The following is a 23,524-nucleotide window of genomic DNA, read 5'->3' on the forward strand; positions in this document are numbered from 1 at the left end:
GGCGGGAGGGCCGGTGTCCGCCGCACCGCCCGGTCCGCCTTCGGGCTCGCTGCCGCCAGGCCTGCCGGGAGTGGTAGTTTCCTCCTGGCTCCCCGCCCCTGTGTCGGCGTGGCGGTGTCCGACCGCAGGACTACAGCCCCCAGAGGGCGGGCGGGCCCCGCGGGCCATCCCGTCGCATTATCTCCGCCGGCGCCTACGATCCCCATCGCGCTCCGCGGCACGGCGGTGGGGACCGGGAAAGAGAATCCGTCCCGAGAGGGAGCGGGGCCGGCGGGGCGCGGCTGCGCAGAGTGCGGCTTCCTGAGTGTCTGGTGGCGGCGGCCATTTTGTGGTGTTTCTTCCCTCTCAGGTTTGGGGCTGGGGTGTCGGGACCTGGCGAGGGGTCGAGACGGAGCGGGGGGAGCCGGGGCCCTCACCCTCACCTTCCCTTCGCCTCCCTGCGCGGCGGAGCCCCCCTCTCGGGCGCTGCCCCCGGCTGCGGCTGAGAGCGGCGCTCGCCCACCATTATGGAAGACGACGGGCAACCCAGGACCCTGTGAGTGGGGAGGGGACCGCGGGCGAGCCGCGGGGGCTCGGGGAGTGGGGAGGGAGCCCCGGCGGGCCTGGTGCGGAGGGGGCCGGGCCGGCGGCGAGGCGGGCAGGGGTATGCACTCCCGGAGGCGTGCGTGGCCGGGCCGCGGTGGGGGCGGGGAGGCGCGGGCCGGGCGGGTGTGTGGAGAGGAGCGGGGCCGGGCGGCGCGGGGGTCCCGAGGCGGTGGGGAGCGGGATCCGGAGCGGGGCCGGGGAGCACAGGCCGGGAGAGCGGGGAGGGGAGGGCGCGGGTTTGCGTTGCACCGATTCAAGGCGAAAACGGCGGGGACCGGAGGTGCCGCCGCCGCGGTGGAGGCCGAGGGGACTCCGGGTTTAAACGGTTCCGTGCCCGGTGAGGGGGGACCCTGCCTGGCTGCGGGTATAAGCTTCTCACGGCGCCGGGCCGGCGGAGCTCGGGTCCCTCGTTCACCGCGGTCCCGGCGATAGGAAAGTTCTTTGTGTTCTCTGTGCGGTGGGGATGGGGAGCGCCGTGAGACGAGACTCTCCATGGCGGGCAGATAGGGAAAACGGCTTTTCCGTCCGGTGTTTTATGGTGTGGTTCTGCAGCAGCCTCCTGGGCCCTGGCAGCAGAAATAACTGTATGTTGGCCGTGTCTCCCTAGGCAGGGTTTGATCAGTTGGTGACTGTCATCTGTTTTCTGTTTAAAACTACATTTGAGGGGGTTTTCTGGTTGCTGTTCAGTTGTTTTCAACTCTGCAGGTGTGGGTTTGATGAGTTTTCTTTGTCCTGTTGACTTATAGCAGGGGAGCTTGTACGTGTGGTCAGGCGCTTGAGAGCACTTAATTCTGTTGTTGACCATTTTAAGGAGTTCATAGAGCCTCAGTTACCAGTTGCCAGAGGATGTTATGTGCTGTATGAACAGCACTGTGTTAGTTCAGGCTGTCCATGTCAGGCAGCCGCAACAGTACAATGTTCAGGCTGCCCATAAGAGAAACACAGTTCAGGTCAGTGCAAATGAAACCTTTGTCTGTTTAGTTTTGGGGACAGTAGCCTTCAGAAAGGCTTCCAAAGATAGTTTGGATTGACGGCCACTTTAAAGAAACTATGAAGCAGAGTGAAATATCTCTGCAGTTTGTTCCCACTTCCAAAATGATGACTTGGCATTTAAGGCTTTTCAGGGCAATTTGTGTGTTTTCTCCTTCCTGTGTCTGCAGAAGTTACTTTGTTTACAATGTAGTATAAGTACTTAATTAGCCCTTGCTGCCCAAGATTCATAGTTTAAATAGGCATATCTTAAATGCTTTTTGCGTTGACTACCCAAATGCTTGGCCTTGATAGTGGATGTAGTTTTCAGAATGTTGCTTTAGAATGAGAAGAGATAAAAGGACAAAGTTTTACTCGTTTTTTTGTTTTCATGTTCTCTTCCTGACAGGCTTCCCCCCTTGTTTTGTAAGTAAGTGCTATATCTAGACTAAGTTTTAAATGTTCTTCTTTATCTAGACTAAGTATTAGAATGCTCTTTCACTGCTAGCAAGTTTTTGTGCTACACTGGGAGTGGGTTCGATGACCTGACTTAGCCCACTTAGTCACTGACAAGGGAAGAATCCCATCTGTACTAAGATGCATGAAACAATATCTCCCCATCTGCCCAAGATGTTTTATTGCACAGTGTGAGACTGTTTAATTTGTCAAACTAATAAACAGCCATACATTCGTTTCCTAGTAGTGTTGTAGTAACACTCATGTAGGGTTCCTTTTCTGTCGTTATTTGAGGGCTTTTTTTCGTAGAGCACAAAGATTCCTCTGCAGCGTTTCTTACATCTTCCTCTTGTCCCTGCTTTGATGTGGAATACCTTTAAATGCAGAACTGCAAGGTGTGTTTTAAAGATTATTATCCTGGGTGATACTTTTCAGTAGAGGAGTTGCAATCTCTCATAGGAATAGAACTCACTAGCCCCCATGACCAGCAAATAATATTGTCAGTTGAACTCCTTAGTTTTGTTTGTGTTTTAATGAGATGGGAATTAAGTGAAGAGCAAAGTGTTTCAGTAGCTGTTTGACCACATGCATAAGCGCCTGGTTGATAGTTTAAGTGATACTTTATGTATGTCTTCAGTGTTTCCTTTATTCCCTCAGGAAAGAAAAAGTAAACCTGTAAGTTATGAAGGAAGTTTCTTTTTGAACACTTGCAAGTTTTTGATCATAAGGGCATGCATGGCAGGGGGATTGGAACCAGATGATCTTAAGGTCCTTTCCAACCCTAACTATTCTATGATTCTAAAAGAAAAAAGTCCTCACCTAACTACTGTTCACTGAATGTTTATACCCATCTTCAATACCTCAGGAATAATTGTTTCCATTTGTGGTACTTGCAGGGCTGTTATGTTGGTTTCCATCATGATGGGTCAGTCATGAACCTCTAAGCATTCAAAATATTTTCTGACGCTTAATATAGAAAACAGGCATAATTTGCGTGTTTATTTCCCACATTTCATAACTAGCAGCCCTGTGTAGAAATGCGAAGAATAACATTCAGCATCTTCTGCCCAAAAGTTTTCCTTACTGCTCTGAACTACTTGAAGATAACTTGAGAAAGGGGGGAGGCCTTTTTGTAGGGTTTGTCACAGCCCTTGATTCGAATGGGATATAGAACATTCACAACATGTAATTTTTCAGCTGGTCCTAAAATGAACTGTGAGGTTTTGATTTTTCAGAGGTTTTTTTTAATATAGGACACTTAAACTTTGTTTTTTGTGAGTACCATTCCATCACAAGCTGTATCAAAGTCCTGTTCTACTTTTAAAGTGGAAAGCAAACCACCAGAAGCCTTATGTGTTGCTGATGTTACCAGCTCTTGCTGATAACTGAAATAAAAGTCCCAAATCTGTGTGTTCTTCTTACTGATGGCTTTAGGAAAACTTCATGAGCAGTCCCGGAGTACTTCCAAGTTGTTGTATCATTAGTGGTATATTCAAAGTGTTGTGGGATGAGGATAGGGTGCAGAAATAAGACTTCACTTGTGAACCAGAAGCAGGATTCCCTTCTCTTGGGCTTCCTTTCAGCTCAGTTCTGTTGTATAGGAACACTGTCTGCCAGTAGAGTCTACAGAGTGCATTTTTCTTGGTATCATTTTATTTCTAGTAGCTCGGTAGTACTAGGCAGAGATGCTATTTCTATGGGCTTTTCACCACATCAGTTACTGCATTGCTTATCATACTTTCTTCATTTAAATATGGAATCTGTCTCTTCTTTCACGTTGTCTGTGTGAGTATGAAAATATATTTACTATCTTTCTACTAAATAGTATGTAGGGGAGTTTTGTGCACCTAAAGTAGTGGCTGTAAATGTCCCTTTCTTCCCTACCTAAGATACAATAAAACCCTGTTTACCTTCACAAAGAGGATTTTTCTGTTCAAGCCAGAATTTAATTTGAAAACTCATTACTTGCTGATATGTGCTTCATTTATTCTTTAGATAATTCTACCAGATCTCTGAATTTCAAGTACAGTTTGTTATTCTTTGTGGTGTTAGCAGTGTTCAGTAGTTTAATATCAGGAGATAAATGTATAGAGAGATACATATATGGTTTGGGTTTTATTTCTTATGTGCTTATTAATTGGTATTTAAGTGCTTCAGACTTGCAGAGGGAAACAAACCGTATTGCCTGTATGCAAAAAGCCACAACTTTTGCTGCCCTGTCCCACTAACCAAGACAACAGCCTAGAAAAGGATAGTAAGTGCTTCTTCTCTGTTGGGTTTTGCCATTTTTAAAAGTTTAGGTAATATGTCCTCTAGAATGTTAAGGAAAAGATTAAGATACTGCACAATAGCATGTTAAAAGCTGTGTGTTTCCTTCAGGTGTGCTTCTGTTTACTTTGATTTTGTGAAGTAGAATAGAAAATACTACATTATGTTATATATAATGTCTAAATTGATGCACCCAGTTTTCCCCTTTCTAGCTCAATAGGCTGGCCGTGGGTGGTTGGTGATTAGCATCAGCTGAGGGGAGTTTTGTGTTTCCAGAATGGCAAGCTTTCTGTTCCTAGTGTGTTGAATCTATTTCTTATTTAAGTAGTATTCAGACATTGTGCACTGAAGATGTTTTTATGTTTTTAAGTCGATCTTTAACTGTATTCAAGGAGGTGACATTACTGCAGCCTACTTTACTTCAAGATGTGAAAGTAGTCATCAAAACTTACCTTTTAGTGTGTTGTTCCCAATTTGTCAAGGTTTGTATTCCCATAGTCTAAATGCAGTTCAAGGGATTTGGGGCTCTGTGGATGTTGTTCTTGTTACAGGAACCTTTTATTATGTATTACTCAAGTTTCAGAGTGTTAGCAACTTGTGAAAGGTATTAATGCCTTCTGACTGTGGTAATACTAAACAGCAAGGCAGTATTTATCATATGTATTTAGAGCATTACTGGACCAGTAGGACTTTCCATCCCATTTGAATCTGGTAATCAGGTGATGCAGAATTACATTGCTGATTTTTACGAAGAGGCGACTTGGTTTATAGCAAAGGTTTATGATGCAGTGTTCTCACAGCTGTCTTGATGAAAACATAGTGGTATTGGAAATCCACCTGAGATTTCTTCTAGCAGGTAGTGGCATTTAGTTAGTTGAATAGATTTCTAAGGAGTGGCTTTTCCTTTCTTTTTTTATTGTCAGACCAAGAGGAATTTTTGAGCTTGCTTTTCAGAGGTTTTGCATTTCCAAAGTACATAATAATAATAATATGCAGAAGAGGCTGAGATTTTGGGTTTCTGTGGTGTTAACTGTATTCCTTATCTGATTTTGCACTAGAAATAATGGTAGTAGGACTTCACTGTACTTAATTGCATGTCAGTGCTACTGTACAGGTGCTTATATCAGTATGTTAAGGTGTGGTGTTAACTAATACTGTTCTACAACATACAGATTAAGATAGTGCTAGAAATAAGTTCACAGCAGTTCCGACACTTTATATGGGAATTCCTACTGGTACTTGTATTTTTCCCTCTGCTTTTAGTAGCATCTTCAAAGGTTAATGCTTCCATTTAAAACTAATAGTGATTTACAATTTGATCTTGGTGAATGATTAACAAAAAATGAGTTAAGGTTTCGGAACAAAGGTGTAGATAAATATTTAACTGCTAAGATTTCAGAATAGAGAACTGAAAAGTCAATGAGATGGGCAATTTGTTCTGTAATGGGTCTTAGCAGAATTCTGTAGGTTTTAATTTCTTTACTGAAATGTTTCATAACAATACAGGCTGAAAATGCAGCTTCTGTTAATGACTCCTATTAATTTAAATGTATTTAGTAAGAAAGTTATGAGTACATGAAAGTTTTTAATGGCTGTTTCTAATATTCAGATGATGTGATATGTGAGAAACTCACTCAGTCCTGACTGAGGAAGTGCAGAACTGTTTCATAGCTGTGGAAAGAATTACAGCATAGAAAAAAACCCTGTTGATACCATTGTGTAGTGTTCACATAGGGTCCATTTGAATTTTGCCAAAGCTAGATGAAAGTCCAGCTGTCAGACCTAGAAATGGCTTTTCAGAAATGGGAAAAGGGTGCCCGTTAAGGAAAAGCATGCACTTAAATGTCTGTACCCAAAAGAAGTTGGCTTATGCATAGGCTAAGAAATGCTGGTTTACATTTATATTCCCTGAAGTGTATTAACAGCTCAGACTGACTTTAGTTTACTGTACTGTGACATTCAGAGTAAAATGAATAAAATGTATATTGTATATTAAAAATATATATAAAAAATTATATATATTTATATATATAATATATATAAAAAATTATATAAAATATAAATGTATATTGTTTCAACAGCTGAATTACTAAAGTTCTGCTCCTGTTACTGATTGCATTTGAATCCTTGGTGTCTTGACAGGTTTACTTGTAAAGATAATGAATGTCCCTGTGCTGTGACTCTGAGTTCTGGTGCTTTGACAAGCCTTTCTCTTAACTGATCACTTTGTTTACAGTTTGATTACAAATTACTCACTTAAAAGTAGTTCAGTTTTGCCTTCATGACTCTTCTCAGCCATCCCTATGACCTGGTTTTACTTCTTGCGAGTGTAAACATAGCAGAGTATCTAGAAGTAGTTTTCAAACTCTGCTATTGGGTTTCTTGCTATCTGGGTAAATATAGGGCTCTATGTAAACTAGACAGGTATTTTAAAACTTGAATTGTTTCTAAGGTTTTATAAAGAAAACAAATCAGGAAGTATGGGTGATGTTAAGATAACACTGCCAAAACTTTAGGGTGTTTTACAGAGGTGGTAGCTGTGGAGATAGACTCCGTGCAGAACATTCCTATGGCACAGTGCTGCGTGAATTGCCTGTTGGCAAGTGGGCTGCTTTCCCACATGCTCAGGAAAACAGAAAGATGGAGTTGGAAGGCAGCACAGTTCTGTCTGATAGCTATTACGGGACTAATAGGAGTTCGATGTGGGTTTGTACCCAAATTCAGAAGTAGTCTGGATTAGATGCTCTGTGGGAAGTGAAACTTAAAACGTCTTTTCCTAGTTGTTTGCTTGTTCTTGAGCAATGTTCTTCATGCTTCTGATATTTCCCAATTGGCACTAGATATCCGTGTCCACTCTTATGTCTGAATCAAGCTTCATGTTCCCAGTTGTGTGGCCAACTTCAGAAACCACAGGAATGCTGCATTAAAACTGTATCATGACATAATTTGTAAATAGTATCTTTAAGATATGTGGGATATTTAAAGGGAGATGTTTCATAGTAATTTAAAAATTTAAAATCATAATGGCATGTGAAAAAGATGAAAACTTGTGGTTTAAAATCCTGTTTTATTTGTTTCCTTGTGTAGCTATGTAGGAAACCTCTCCAGAGATGTGACTGAAGTTCTTATACTTCAGTTATTCAGCCAGATTGGACCATGCAAAAGCTGTAAAATGATAACAGAGGTAAGGCCACTTCCAGGGGGGTAGCAAATATAATGTAAGTGATGATAAGTTATGCAACAGAAATGGAGTTGGGGGCTTCTTTTGCCATTCCTGGTAGGGGTTTTTTAGGTTGATTGTGCTTGCCTTCGGGGATGACTTTTTGCGGAAGAGACCTGTTGTTGTGTAGAGTCCTGTACTTTTGCCTGTAGCCCTGACATACCCTTCGCCAGCTGATGATGAGATTCCACTTTATTTAGCAGGTTGTTACCTCTTCTTTTCAGAACCCCGTTGTGATGATCAGAAACCTCATTGTTTCATGGCTGTTTTGGATGAGTTTTTTTACTTTATTTGAACATGAGCCTCAGTAATTCTTTTTCCTCTTGAGTAAATGCTTCTTCACTATGGATGAAAAGTCCAAAATCCTTCAAAACAAGCTGTGCTCTTCCTGAGTCACTTCTGTGCCAGTGCAGACAGCTCTTGTCTGCATCGCTCTGTTCTTAAATGATTTTTTTCTTGAAACAAAGTGACAGAATTCCCATAGTATCCCAGACAGGTCTTTTGTACAAAATAGTGGTAAGTATTAATACTTTCTTCTCACCATTGCAAATGCTCCGATACCTTTAGGGTTGGTTGCATTTCCACGATCTTGTTGACGCATCCTAAGCAATTTCTCTATCCCTAATATTTTTCCTTCCTTGTGCATTTATAACTGAAACTTCTGGCAGGGACTAATCAGAACTTTTTCTGGGTTCAGTCTTTGGTTCTTCAGCTCTGGTTTTCTCTGTGCTCTTCCTACTTCTACTACGACTTATGCTTGTTACTAACCTGTGATTACAGATTTCCTGAGTACAGTCACATTACTTTTTTTGGCCAAGATTGTTAATGAAGGTGTTAAAAGGCAAGTCTGGAAAGCAGACTTTAGGAACACTCCTAGTAACTCCTCTGTCGTCTTCTTTTCCTCTCAATGTGACACACTGCTTTTTTGGGGGTGGTTTTAGTGGCTTCTTATCCATCTGCTGCTTGTTTAATCACTCTCTTCTTTGACTTCACTAATCATTCCCCATTAATTAAAACCTAGTGAAGATAAGAGCCACATACTCCACAGGTTTATTGGAGAAAGATGACTAAACAGAAGGATAACAGAGCACAACTGTTGTTTTTTTCTCTGACGAAACGGTTTTGATTGTCATAGGCTCATCAGAAATAGGGTACTGCACCTCCAGCCTTCGGCTGATTGGAGAGGTTAGCAGTAGTGTGATTTCTTGAGAACAAGATGAGAGGTTCCAACACTCCTTTTACTTGATTTAGACTTTGTGGTTTTAGGATTTTACATAATCATACAAATAACAAGTGAGGCATCTTTCTGAACTGAGGAGCTAAACAAAAAGCTACTCACAGCTATATTCAGTCATCTGAAGGTGAACACACTGAACTGACCTAAGTCCCTGTCACTGAGCAGTTCAGCAAGTGCAGATTGGATTCTAGACTGGAACTGGCCTGCAGCTACAGCGCTTCTAACTGTCGAAGTACCTGTCCATGCTGTCCATCCTCCTAATCAATGTTGTCACCTTCTCATAGGCACTGAGTTGTGTTTAAGTGGTTCTTACCTGTCTTGTTACTAGCACCGTCAGTCAAATTTATACCTGAATGCTTTAAAAAATTCTGTGATTTTCTGTTTCCTTCCCCTCTTTAGCCTGGTTTATCAACTGTTCAATCACTGTCTCTTAAATTTGTGCAGTATATGACATGAACATGTCAAGTGTTTAGAGATTTGAAGTGGTTATTTTGAGAGTATGGTGGTGTGAGTAGCATGTACAGGTATCTCAAACTCCCCAAGGTCTGGGTGTCCGCGAAAGAGGATCTTCTCATGTTCAGACAAGTTCTTAGTGGTAGAAAAGACCTCTCCACAGTCTGAAAGTAAATTGTACTTCAGTTGAAGTGCAGACTGCGCTCATCTGCTAAGTCCTTATCTTGTTTTCATTGTAGCAGGAAAGTAGTATGGGAAGAGGGAGTGAATCAAGGCTCACTGTTTGAGGCATCTGGGGTGAATGTGCTCTTAGAGCGTTTCATGGCTGTTGTGACTTAAACTCTTTTTTATGATCTCAGATGTATTTTCTTTGTCTGCCTGTTTTGCATTACTTAGAGACTCCTAGTACTGACTGTTTAGAAGGATGTCTTCAGACTGCTTGATCATTTTGGGTATAAAAAGGCCTTGTGATCAGTTCAGCTGTGAGATCTTAATAACTTTTCCTTGTTCAGGTGTAGACAGAACTATTGAAGATGTACAATCCAGTTTAACAGGGCAGAATTAGAATTTTTTTGTCCATATAAGCATGTGAGCAGTTTCTTTACAAGCTAGACCCTTCCCTGTCTATGCAAGAAATAACTGGTTTAATTCAGTGTTAGTGTTTATCATCTACTGGTCTGTGTACATGCAGAGCACTTAGTGTAGATAAGTACTAAGAGTAGTTAGTGTAGATATTCTGGTGTAAGGCTCTAGGTTTTGTACTCATTACATCCTTTAGGCAGATTAAATCCAATGGCATTCTAATCATCATTTCCACTTGATCAGCGTTGTTCTTTGCTCTTACTAGTTTGGTACATTTAATACTTCAGTGAGTTTTGTTTGTCAATTGCTGTGTTTAAAGGTGTTTTATTAGGGCATCTTACAAAACCAGGTTGTACCCCAGATTTTAAGAGCAACAATCAATTGATATCTTTTTTTCCCCCTAGTGAGACTGTTTTGAGTTCTTTTAAACAGATGTTTCCCAGTTGCTGGGTATAACATTTTTCATGTGAGACTGAGAAGATGCAACTTCTAGGTTGCATTCTGGCTGTGATTTTTAGGCAAATACGAGGAAAGACTTCTTAAGTAGGAGGAGAGAGAAAATTGGCAATAATGTATCTGAGGAACAAACCTTTTTAAGCTTTGCGTGTATGTATGAGTCAGAAGACCATATTTGTTCTTCTATCCATTCTTCCCTTTCCCACCTCCCCTTTTATCCAGTCTGCAGATCATGTTTCTGGTTAGTTGAATTATTCTTAGTGTAATAAACCTGAAGTACTGAGCCCTCACAGAAAGTGAACTATACTTCAGACATTACTAGACCTTTAATAAAAGTCCATCTTAATAATTCTTGCATTTAAGTGTAATGTCAAAGGCTATTTCATAAATCTAATGCAAATAATTTTTAAAGTTTCTAACTATAAGTAATATATTTTCCTGGATTTTCTTCTCAGCAACCCGATAGCAGAAGGGTCAACTCTTCTGTTGGATTTTCTGTTTTGCAGCATACAAGCAATGACCCTTATTGCTTTGTGGAATTTTATGAACACAGAGATGCAGCTGCTGCATTAGCTGCTATGAATGGGAGAAAAATTTTGGGGAAGGTAAGTTGCTTACATTGGAATCTTAGATTTAAGGACTCTTAAATCTTAGATTTAAGGTTTGTGTAAAAACTATTAATAAAACTGTGGGATGTTCATTTTCTTGAATATGTTTCTCAAGTTTAATGTTTCAGATTAATAGTTTTAAAATACTGATTTGGAAAAGTCAGTCCTGGTTAAGGAACATGCTGTTTGTGATGTTCTAGCTATGACAGTGTTTTATACTGAGTGATGACTTGTAGACATTGTTGTAACCCACCCTTGAATGAACTTATAAAATGTAAGGATTTTGTGAATTCATACTAAATCTTATGCTTATTTTCAGGAGGTCAAAGTAAACTGGGCAACAACACCAAGTAGCCAGAAAAAGGATACATCCAGTAAGTAAAGTAATGCCACAGTATCACTTCTACACAAATCCTTCACATCGTGGTAATAATTTGTCATAAATACATTTAAACATAACTTTTCTCCTTCCCATCTTGTGTTTAATAGAAGTTTGCAAACTAATTCTTCTGTTTCTGCTTTACAACTGGGGAAACTGGAGTGGACAGATTAAATTGCTGCTGCTCATCCAATGGAATCGTGGTTCCCAGTGCGGTGTGCAGAGCATCACTTTCTCAGGAGCTGACATTGTAGATAGCAGTTAAATATTTGATAAGTAAATTATTTATTTTCAGATCACTTCCATGTGTTCGTTGGGGATTTAAGTCCAGAAATAACAACAGAAGACATCAAGTCAGCATTTGCTCCCTTTGGTAAAATATCGTAAGTATCATCATAAACGTTTCCAGTATCGGTTAGAAAATGACAGTGAAAATATGTTTGAGTTGAAATGTTAGTTCTTGTCTCTAGATGATTTTCTGATGTTGATTTCCTTATGTTGGGTGGGCATTAAAGAGGGGTTATTGTTTCATCTTAATATCTATCATGATTGCAAATACAGTAATGTAATTGTGCTCTGGTTTTGCTGAAAGCAATGTGCTTTTAACCTAATTTATATGCTAATGTCCTTCAGCTTCTTATTAATTCTTAATTACTGTTCCTAAGTGTGACTTTTTGTTGTTTAGAATGTGTACAGAGTAGTGACTTGATAACTGGTATATGTTGCATCTTTGGTGTATTGTGTATGCATTCATACTGCGTTTCATAGGCAGTAAATTGGGTAATTGGAAATAACTTAATGAAGCAACTACTTGAATAACTTGTGATGAACGTGTTTAAAAAAAGCTAATACTTAATGAAAATGAAATCTGCTTTTGGGGGATGATAACAGGGGATGAATTAAGATTATAATATTTAAATGAAAAAATGGTGGATTTGCAATATGTGCACATTTCTGCCAGTTAAGAGAAGGTTACTTTAAACTTCTCATAGATAATTGAGGTGATCCTAAATCACCTGGTGTTTTAATGGAACACATTAAACACGACAAGCATCCTTGTGAGTGCTAAAGTATATGTGTCCTTAAGAGTACATGAAGTTGCACATGAAGGTTTGCAGGGATGTAGTTCTAAGAGCAAAATGCTGAGTTTTCTCTTGTTCTGTACATTTTGAAATGAAATCATAAATCTTATTTCTTACCTCTTGCTATTTTGTTTACTTTGCTTTTTGTCTCTTAATGTGGTAAGTAAGTACTGTTTTAAAAATGGGGTTTTAAAGAGAATAATTCAGGTTTCTGTTTTCTCAATCTATATTTATACCTGAGACCTGCAGTTTTTCTAAAGTCCAAGTCACAATTAAAAGTAATAGCATTCTGGTTATTTTGCAGAATTGCTCATAAGAATGGACAGGATCTTGAAGGCTAACTGCAAGGAACTGTGCACACTGGAACTCAGTTGTAGATTTTTTCTCATTTCTATTTATTCTTATTATACATTATTTATATATACATATTTTAGTATTTACATTTTAACATTCTATATTCAGTGCAGTTCTATATTTCCAATCATTTTAACTTACTCACTAAAATTTCTGTGTAAATTTGTTGTTTTCGTACTGGTGTGCTTAGCATTGTTGTTAGTTTTATTCTCCTTTTCTTTAAATATCTGAAAATGTCAATTTTTCAAAATTTACAGCTCCCCAAACTCCAAAATGATGCTAGAGAATTGACCAAGAAAAATAAAGAAATCTGTTAACAGGCCATGTATGCCTTTTAATTCCTATTTTTTCCTCTTTTTCCATTTTTTTAATATTTCATATATTTGGTATCAGTAGGCAGAAGACCTTTAACTATTTAGAGAATGCATGGTAACTTAGCTAGAATTGTTACAGTAATTTCTAGAACAGTAAACCTTAGAGGACCCTAGCCAATAGAATACTAGAAAAGGAAACGTTGTCTCTCTTTATACTGCCCAATTTGAGCATTCTAGTCCTAGCCAGCATAGGTTATGTGGTTAGGTTGCATGTTTATTACATGTTATTTTTTTTTGTCCTACTGCTTTTTTCTAACAGGTAAAGAAGCAATAGGGAGAGTTCAGGAATGACTTGTAGTTGTAGGGCTAACTGAATTGCTAAGACAAAATTATGCTCACGATACAGTGTGTGTGGTTCCTTTTAGTTTTTATTTTGCAGGTTATTAATATCGCCCTCATATAGCTGTGCTTCTCTTCACAGGGATGCACGGGTAGTTAAAGATATGGCAACTGGAAAGTCAAAAGGCTATGGTTTTGTATCTTTTTATAACAAACTGGTGAGTAAGCACAGTGTCTGCTGAAAATCATTGCCTGTTTTCCACTTGTAGCTTTGCCTTCTTGTTTTTATGTTCACTGTGTATCAGGCTTTCCCAAGGGAAATAAATTTGCATGTATGGGACAAACATACTTTAGTCAAAAGCTTTTGTTATCTGTGGTTGAGGATTGAAACAATTCAGATAACAGCAATGCTGTGAGAACATTGTGAAAGAAGATTCCTTGATGTAGCAAGCTTGTTTTGGGTGAGTTAGGGTAGTTCAGCTCAGCCTGTGGAACCATCTCTCTTACAGCAAGCTGGGTGCCTGATCTGATCAGCAGTGCTTTGGGTCTCTTAGCTGAGGCACCACGCCAGGTCCCTGTGTTAAGGTAGGAGCCCACCTACAAAATGATGTCTTGGAGCTGTCAGCAGCACAGTGCCATGCTACATGACAGGGTTTGGTCACTGAGGGTGGTGAGACACTGGCACATGTTGCTCAGAGAAGCTGTGGCTGCCCCATCCATGTCAGTGCTTGCGGCCAGGTTGGGAAGATGTCCCTGCCTGTGGCAGCGGGTTGAAACTGGATCAGCTTTAGGGTCACTTCCAACCCAAAGCATTCTGTGATCTGCCAGGCTTAGGTTTGTGCCAAAGCTCAGTCTTTCTGGGGACCTAATGCAACCAAGCGTGTCATACTCTGAAGTACAGCCAGAGTTACTTGCTTGAGCTCTGTATTATCTTCATACAGCTGTTGGTTGGTCGTTCACTTTAGTTCTTATTTTTGACTCTTAAAATGGGTCTTTGAGTGATTCTCAGCTAAAAGTTGATTCTGTATTACTAAAGCATTTGCTTCTGCATATTGTAAAACTGAAGGTTGTTCTTGGTTTTGTGTTGGATGGTCTTACGTGATGGATGATGTTATGCATACTTAGAAAGGAACGCTTTTAACAAGGGACTAGTCCCCCTTACTGATACAGATGTTAAAGGTGTTATTTGTAGAGTTTAATCAATGTAGTAGTGATAAAAATAGTGCTATTATCTATTAACAACAAATGTATTTTCTGTTAACAACAAATCTATCTATTGACTCAACAAGTAATCCTTAGTAATTTGGAAGTTAGATGTCAAACAGCATGAGAATTTTGTGAAAATTGATAGGAGAGTTGAGCTGTGTGTATTCAGAGGTACATAAGGGCAATGTGTGGAAACTGTAAACTATTTTCCTTAAATACTTTGCTTAGGAAAACCACACAGAGTTAAAGATTTAGGGCATATAAGCCTGTTTGTGTGGTCAGAAGTCCTATGTGTTAAGATGACTTCTGTCTTCTGTTGCAGTTATCTGGAGATGAATCGGGAAAAGTTGGAATTTCTTGTCTTCAGATTTGCAAACACCAGAAGACATTACGATTGAATGCCTTTATTTAGTGTATTTTTCCACTTAGACTTGGTTTATTTTGTGTTGCAGCTGGAATAGACAAGAGAAATCTTGTCTTATTTCCTTGTACCCCTCTTCCCTTATGGTATGGTTGTGCTTGGTTTCTGTGACTGTAGGGGAAATGTTGTAACAGTCATATGGAATGCAAGTTACTGGATTATTTTAAGTCTGAGCCATAAAACCTGCACATTAAAATCTCTATTCATTCTGCAAAATTAATCATAGAAGCCCAGAATGGTTTGGGGTGGAAAGGACCTTAAGATCATCCAGTTCCAACCCCCTGCCATGGGCAGGGACACCTCACACTAGACCATGTCACCCAAGGCTCTGTCCAACCTGGCCTTGAACACTGCCAGGGATGGAGCATTTGCCGCTTTCTGGGTACCCTGTTCCAGTGCCTCACCACCCTCACAGTAAAGAACTTCTTCCTTATATCTACCCTAATTGGCTAAATTCTAAATGTCATCCTAAAAAGTTCTTGTAAAACTTGTCCTAATTGCTATTCATTCAGACTGCAGCCGCACCTCGGCGGTTGTGGCACGACCATCCTGAGCTGGCAGTTCAAGGCCTATTTTTCAGACTTCATTGTTGTCCCGCTAGGTTTGGGGAAGTGGGATGTGTTCGCAGATTGCAGGTCTCTAGTCTGAGGTCCTAATGCACGCCACATTTGTGAGAAAATTTAGTTCCTATGGTGAACTGGAACAGTTACAGCATGGGCTCGTTCCATTTGTGCCATTGCAGTCATCCTCAAGGCTGGCAGCAAGGTTCATTAGAGGTAGTTGCCTTTCCTAGTCAGTTTGTAATTTGCTCATGTTTTGGGAGTGAGGGTGTTGGAGTGAGGTTTTCATTTATTGTTTAGTGGTTTTAGTCTTCCTTTTATCAGTCATTTCATAACTTCTTTATTCTATTTATGTATTGTCTTAAAAATGAGCACCCTGTGTAATTAATACTTAAGAGGATTGAGGTCCTGAGTGACTTGAGTCAGAGCTGAATGCTATAGCTGGGAGCCTTCAGTGTGAGGCAGGACAGTGCTAGCTGCTCGCTGTTATCTTGTCCATGTGTTCTCTTTCTTCTGTGTACTTGGTGTTTTCTTTCATAAGCTTTGTGCCTTTGGGAAAGCATTTCAAACATCTGTACCCTTTGCTCTGCCTCTCTTCTTTCAAAGCAAGTGAAGAAAAAATTGCTAGGTGGAAGTGTTAGCAAGTTACCCGGTGCTTACTTGATGCTTCTGCTTACAATGTGAACTTTAAAGGTTGTCTTCTGATTCATGCTTGAGATAGAAATTAAGCCATGTGGGCCCTGGACTCACTTTTATGTCTGTTCATGCAACAACTTTACAAAGCAGTCTGTGCTCAGACATGTCTTGCATGCCTCCAGAGGGCAGAAGAGAGGATGGGACAGGGGGTGTGTGTGCAGATAATAAATAAAAGCAATGTGCTCAATCTCTCTGTATCTCAGCATTACAGTTTCTTAGTAACTGCCATTCAGCCCTTCCAGAATTTGGGATTTTTGGCCTGTTATGTTGAGTGCATATTAAGATTCTGAAAAACGTCATTCAGCTTGTGCTGTACAATGTCTTTTGCAGACACGTACTGCAGGGTGTAAATGTTACTTGGGATACAGCTGAGAAACTTTTCACTGAGTGATTCTGACAATTTGGAAAGTCTTCCCTTTCTTTTGATCATTAAATATACTTTTGTGTGTTGTATTTTTAGTAGTCATTGGCAAAACAGTTTGATTTTTCAGTAGTTAAAATGATAGTTGTTTTATTTCAGTAATTGCTTCTGGCGTCTGTATGACCTTTGTGCTTTTTGGGGCAGCCTTCAGATATTCTAATACAGATGCAGGCTGTGTAAAGGTAGTATATGTATGACTGTAGTTGGCTTCTAACCTGTGTGTAGCAAATGGGGATGGGAGGAAGGTTTTACCAACTCACTTGAGGACCTTCTCTGAGAGGCCTCAAATTATTTCATTTTTGGCTGCTTGCTGTGGTTGCTCAGAATTTCATATGCTTTTTAGTACTGTTACTGTTGTCAACAGAATTAACTGCCAACCAAGTCTTTCTTGGAAGTAGACTTACATATACAACTTTTTTGGATGTGTTACAATCTCCGTTTTAATCTCTTTAGGATGCAGAAAATGCTATTGTACACATGGGAGGCCAGTGGTTGGGAGGCCGTCAGATCAGAACTAACTGGGCAACGCGGAAACCACCAGCCCCCAAAAATACACAAGAAAGTAAGACCTTCAAATCATGCTCTGTTGTGTTTGCTCTCTTGCACAGCACTGTTATGTGGAGGAATGAAACATAATGTTGCCAAAATCATGTCAATTATATATCTAGTTTGACTTCCAGATCTTAAAGGATAGATTTTTTTTTTTTTTATATTAGAGTAATAGCACCACTGGTCTGTCATAAAATATTGAACGTGTGTGTTAAATGTGTAATTCATCCTTGTGTATGAGGTAAGTAGCTGAGACTCTGGTTCCTGATAGCCTACTGCTTAAAACCAGTCTTCTCTCTTTATAGATAATACAAAACAGTTGAGATTTGAAGATGTAGTAAATCAGTCAAGTCCAAAAAATTGTACTGTGTACTGTGGAGGAATCGCCTCTGGGCTAACAGGTAGGATTTGTTCTCTTGCTGTTGGTATTACTGAAGCTTCTTGGCCACCAGGATGGTTACTAACTCAAAAATGTTGTGTGTTGTAGATCAACTTATGAGACAGACTTTTTCCCCATTTGGACAGATAATGGAAATAAGGGTGTTTCCTGAAAAAGGTTACTCATTTGTCAGGTATGGAGAGAGAAAAACAAAATCTGTTGTTTCGTTTGTGTAATAATGTTTCATTTTTATGTAATTTTGCTTGCTTGAGCTTCTGCTGCTACATTTAAAGCTGTCCCCATATGTTCATTGAAAACTCGTATGTTCATTGGAACCTTAAAAAGTGACCACCAATCTTTTTACCTGGAAAGATGAGTATCTGTGAAAGCAGATCTTTTTCTCTGGATATCCTGGATGGAGTCACTGCTTTTTAACAAAGTGAAAGTACTATGAAGCATAACATGAATTTGTTTTTACATCCTTCAGATTTTCAACCCATGAAAGTGCAGCACATGCTATTGTTTCAGTTAATGGAACCACAATTGAAGGACATGTTGTTAAATGTTATTGGGGTAAAGAATCCCCTGATATGACTAAAAACTTCCAACAGGTAACTGTGCTTTTACCTTTTCGTTGTATTACAAAAGCAATTGTGTACATACCTGTCATACCTTCCCAGTTACGATAGCTGAATTTTGTGCTGGAGTTCTTACGAAATTCAATGTTCTGTCTCAGTTATGTTCCAGTTGTTCATCAAATTGGGCTAGTGATTTTGATGGAATATCTGTTACTGTCTTCTGGATATGATTCAAGATAGGGAGAAACTTTGAGGTAATTCTGATTCTTGCTAGTTTACTAACTGCAGTTGAGGCGACTATCCATCCAAATATTCTTTTGGTATTTCAAACATACACAGACGTGTTTCAGTCACAGTGATGTCTTATTTTGCTGATCTTTGTTACTCCTTTTAGTCCTGCAATTGATAGCTCCCAAAATTTTTGCCTTCAGCAGCACAAAAGGAACATAATCCATCTCTAGAACCTGAAGTACTGTGAATTGTTCTCTCCTTAGGTGGATTACAGCCAATGGGGGCAATGGAGCCAAGTATATGGAAATCCACAGCAGTATGGGCAATATATGGCTAACGGGTGGCAAGTACCATCATATGGAATGTATGGCCAAGCATGGAATCAACAGGGTTTTGGAGTAGAGTGAGTAATTGTATTTAATTCTTTTAGACTATTCCAGGAATGTTAGATCTGAGTTCCAGACTTAGTTGGTTCAAGGATTGAACAAGGTTTCAAGCCTTAGGTGGACTCCTGTGTGCTTACAGCTGATGTTTAATGCTTTCCATGGACCAAATAAAGGGGTGAGTCACTCTGGCTTGCACTCACTCACATGCTTTATGTGTGTAAGTGTTTTGAGACTGAAGGCACAGAGACCTTCTCCTACACTAGTTTCGCATAGTGATCTTGTCTGATGTCTGAACATCTTCTGGACTTTGACTTGAGGTGATGAATACTGGAGAGTCTGAGACAGGGAGCCCAGGTACTGCCTGAAGGGTTCACAGCCCTGGAGAGCAGCAGCTACTTATGGACATTTTAACTTCTTCACTTTCAGAATTTGTTCTTAAAAAGCTTATGACACTTTCAAGAATCACATGTTGTAGCACTTAACCTGCACTTTTCATTAAAGATAAGAAGAAATTGGTCTGTTTTGGTATGAGTAGTTCGTTCATTCATTCAATAGTATGAGTGTTCAATGTGTGGAAGAGAAGGCTCCAGGGAGACCCCAGAGCAGCTTCCAATGGCTAAAGGGGCTACAAGAAACCTGGAGAAAGGGGGCTTGCACAAGGGCCTGCAGGGACAGGACAAGGGGAATGGCTTTAATCTGCCAGAGGGGAGACTGAGATGAGCTCTTAGGCAGAAGCTCTTCCCTGTGAGGGTGCTGAGGCGCTGGCACAGGGTGCCCAGAGAAGCTGTGGCTGCCCCGTCCCTGGCAGTGTTCAAGGCCAGGTTGGACACAGGGGCTTGGAGCAACCTGCTCTAGTGGAAGGTGTCCCTGCCTGTGGGAGGGGGTTGTAACTGGATGAGCTTTAAGATCCCTTCCAACACAAACCAGTCTGGGATTCTGTGAATAGTAGTATAGGAAGTATGGTATAGGTTCTTTTTTTTTCTTGGTCTCTTGTACATAACTTGACTAGCTTGCATGATGAGGTTTTTCTTTTTCCCTTTCCTGTTTTTAACCATCCTGTTTCTTTTTAAGCCAATCTCCATCTGCTGCCTGGATGGGTGGATTTGGTGCTCAGCCTCCCCAGGGACAAGGTGCTCCTGTAATACCTAACCAAGCTGGATATGGTATGGCAAGCTACCAAACACAGTGAGCTGGGACTCTGTTTAAAAGTGTGTATTTCATGATAGGCTGCAGTTTCCAGTGACATTCTGAAGACTGGAATGTAGACAATGAAAAAAAAAAAAGAAAATATTTATTTTAAAAATGGAAATGTTTGGAACCTTTAGCACAGCTTTGCTTTGGTGAAGGACACAAATGTCTTCTAGTTCTGCCTTTTAAAGTTTTTTGTTCATGATGGAGATGAACATGTTTTTCTTTGTGTACAAAAATGAAAAATAAAGTCAATAAAGACAATTCTGACTACAAATTTTGATATAGTAGGGGAAATGGCTAATGGATCTGATCTTTAGGTTACCATTCCGTTCTGGTTTTTTTTTTTCTTGTGTGTGTTCTGTCTTCAGTGTTTTACATCACTGTGCTTTTTAAGAGAGAGGATGTTGCAAAACGGCAAGTTGCTTTTAGTCGAACACGCCTCCTGAAATAAACTGTGGACCAATCATTCCAGCCGAGGAGACAGTATTGATTTTCCCAGTACCTATGGGCAAAGCTCAGAAAGGATGTGTAGGGCTTGAAGTAACTTTTTTAAAGATATATTTAATTTTTCTACATGCATAAAGAGTCTGACACAAAGAATAGGTCAGTCTAAAGTGAAAACCAGTACTGTCTGAGTAATGTCACATCACTTTTACTGTCCACTTCCAGGCCCACATGAAACCTTTTCAGGGCTGGTTTGCTTATTAAGACTGTAGGAATTTGCTTTTAATTTTGAGAAGTAAAAGGTTTTTTGCAAGTATGTTGTTTGTACTCAAAGCAGACACTCGTACTTGGGCTTTTCCATCAAGTTTGAAGGCTACACATTGTAAATATTTCATAATGACAGTGTTTCAAAAGCATGCTCAAACATAGAAGTAGCAATGTAATTATTCAAAGTAATACTTAATATACTCTACTGCTTTCAAGGCAGTAGATTGACAAGAATGTGCAAGACTGACATTTCCAAAGTTGGCTATTATGTAAAGTTACATAAAGAACTATAACAAAGAGCCTTAATTTTAATTTCATAAATCTTTAATGCATCACCTTTTTTGTCATTAGAAATACCAGTTTTTTGCTTTATATTATTTGGTATGTAAATACCTTGGTTAATGACCTTGTAAAACCTATTTCAAGGTTCTTCTAAGTTGTATAGTATCTTGAGTGTTTTGAGAAAACCTGGATGTTTTTTAAGTCTAGAAATATTTTGCCCAAGAATTTTTTAACAAGATTGTTAAAAACATCTTATTTTAGAGACTATTCAATGTGCCATTTGGTAAATGGAGATGCAGTTGAACCAGTACACTGAGTTGTGACTTATTTTTAATTCCAGTTTTCTGTCTTGCTGGGTGGTTTGCATGTGATGAACCTGTAAAGAGGCTGGGTTGTTTGTGTACTGAGTGTGTAAATGGATAAATCATGAAGATGTTTAAATGGTATACTTGGGTTCTTTCTGAATTATTTTCTGGATACATTGATATAAACTGCCTCAATAAATTTGAAGTTGAAAATGAATGTAAGTTAGATATAAGTACTGTGTCTTACCTGTGACAGCTAGGGGGTGCAGATGGTCCAGCTGTGTACCAGATGCAGAGGCAGACGCAGTTCAAAAAGCAACTCTAGGATTTGCAGTGGTAGTTCAGTGGAGCCAACCTGCATTTTAACAGGAGCAGAATGTTTGGTTTTAGAGGTGATAGGTGTAAATGAGTGTCTGAGGAGCTGTACATTTCATCTTTTGTGTTTCTTGCCATGCAGGTGGTAGAATAGCTTTTTGAAATGGAAACTTGCAGTTCTGTTAAACCCAGCCATGTTGTGCAACTAACTACACTTGATGCTGTAGCAAATCACATGAGGCTTGGTTTTTATTCCCTCCTCTTCTACTTGACATGCTAAATAGTACCTTGACTTCTAGATCAGGTTGAAAGTGAGATATATTGAAAGAGTAATTTAGTCAGTTGGCTCAACTGTGCCCAGAGATATGTATAACTCTGGGTATCTAATGCATGCAATAATGACTGAAGTTAGTGTGGAACCAGAAGTGCTTGTGATGACAGAATTGGCCCTTTATCTGTGTTTGTCCCTTATGGTATCTGTAGTGTTTTTCTGCCTAAGTTAGGAATCTTGCTACAGGACTTTGAGTTTTCTATGGATTTTGTATATATGTGTATATCTATGCGAGGATCGGCCTATACATTGCAGATTGGGGAAGAAAGAATCGCAAGTAAGTCTGCAGTTTTGTTACATTTATCAGGTTTAAAAAGAAATCATGAGTCAGTAGAGAGATGAACTTTTAATTTACTGTAGGGTTTCTTAGCCTTCACTTGAAAGCTGAGGTTTCTACATAATTCTAGGTGTTTAACATATGACTGTGTGCTGGTATGTAAGCAGTGTGTTCTTTAGGCACTACTGAACATCTAGATGATGCAAATACCTTGCCATGTAAATGCCCGTATAAATGGGTGTAAGATCAAGGCAGTGATCTTTGAGGTCTCAATGTGTAGATCACCTTAAATCTGTTGTTTAATTTGCCTGCTGTAGAGCTGGGCTGTACCTGACCTGTGTTTAAGGATGAAAGAGAGTATCTGCTTTCTCATTGAAGTCTTTTGTCATTGATTTTTATACAGCTTTTCTTTAATGGTGATATTTCTTCGCAGACTACTCAAGATATGGGAGTCTCCAGTGTCCTTTAATGTTTCTCTAGCACTGCGAGGGAGAGTTGTAATTTGGATTGCTTTCTACTCAGTAGTGTTCAGAAATGCATCACTGACAGTGTTTTTGGCACCAAAGAGCCTCTTGCGCCACACTGCTTTTACGAGTGACTGTTACACCACTGTCATTTCTCTAACTACAGAAATCAACCACTACCGAACCCCTTAACCACTACAAGGCTTTGGATTTCCAAACGTATTGATTTCTCATGGCTTAAGTTGATGCATACAGCCTGAAGCAAGGTTGAAATCTGCATTTGCAGGAAATGTTCAATAAAAGTGAAACATGATAAAGGGCTTATCCTGTATTGTCATCTGTCAAAAAGCACTGTCCCTCCTGGCTGTAAACCTGACAACAGGCAGACAAGGATGAACTTGTAAACTGTGCACTTGCGCTCGTGTAAAAGATGTTTGATTTAAAGCTTTTCATACAAAACCAGTTTGTATGTTTCAGAGTTGCAGTAGTAAGGCTATAAATCGAAGGGTACATGTAGCTTTTCATCAGTCCTGCCTCCTTGTGTACATTTGTTAGTTTTCAGACAGACTCTTCCTGCAGAACCTTCCTTACTAAGATAACTTCATGACATAGCTATTCACTGTACCACAACCATTTCCTACCTTTCACTCGCCTAAAGAGGCTCACAGTGAGTAAGGCTTAGTTTTGCAGAAAACCAGTGCTTTGTTTTTCTTGTGTTTGTACACAAGGAAGCAGACTTGAACTGTATGGACATGATTAGTGTCTGATACTACTTACTTGTCTGACTGTTTTGAACAAGGGCACAAGTCTTTGTTTTTAATAATGTGGAATCTGTTTCCTGGTCAGCAATAAAAGATTCTGTTGCACTGTTCTTACGTTGCAAGATACAGGCAATCTTTTATTCAGTATACTGCAAAAA

At 39.8% G+C, this 23,524-nt stretch overlaps 1 protein-coding gene across 3 annotated transcripts; it reads left to right on the plus strand.

Moving 5' to 3' along the window:
- Nucleotides 1-240: 240 nt before the first annotated feature.
- On the plus strand, nucleotides 241-23,524 carry TIAL1 (TIA1 cytotoxic granule associated RNA binding protein like 1). Of its 3 annotated transcripts, none has more exons than XM_080621404.1 (12): nucleotides 241-535; nucleotides 7,366-7,462; nucleotides 10,682-10,831; nucleotides 11,154-11,208; nucleotides 11,509-11,596; nucleotides 13,445-13,520; nucleotides 17,060-17,168; nucleotides 17,461-17,556; nucleotides 17,643-17,727; nucleotides 18,022-18,145; nucleotides 18,607-18,746; nucleotides 19,801-23,524. In XM_080621404.1, exons 1-12 carry the CDS (start codon nucleotides 507-509, stop codon nucleotides 19,916-19,918), a joined length of 1,167 nt encoding a protein of 388 aa, XP_080477530.1. In that variant the 5' UTR covers nucleotides 241-506; the 3' UTR covers nucleotides 19,919-23,524. The 3 variants fall into 3 exon arrangements, with proteins under 3 accessions (XP_080477530.1, XP_080477531.1, XP_080477532.1); XM_080621405.1 differs by having other exon boundaries at nucleotides 243-535; nucleotides 10,733-10,831; XM_080621406.1 differs by lacking the exons at nucleotides 241-535; nucleotides 7,366-7,462; nucleotides 10,682-10,831; nucleotides 11,154-11,208; nucleotides 11,509-11,596 and adding an exon at nucleotides 11,629-12,974.

This window comes from Psittacula echo, assembly GCF_963264785.1.
Source record: "Psittacula echo genome assembly, chromosome: 6".
In the NCBI taxonomy this organism is placed as follows: domain Eukaryota; kingdom Metazoa; phylum Chordata; class Aves; order Psittaciformes; family Psittacidae; genus Psittacula; species Psittacula echo.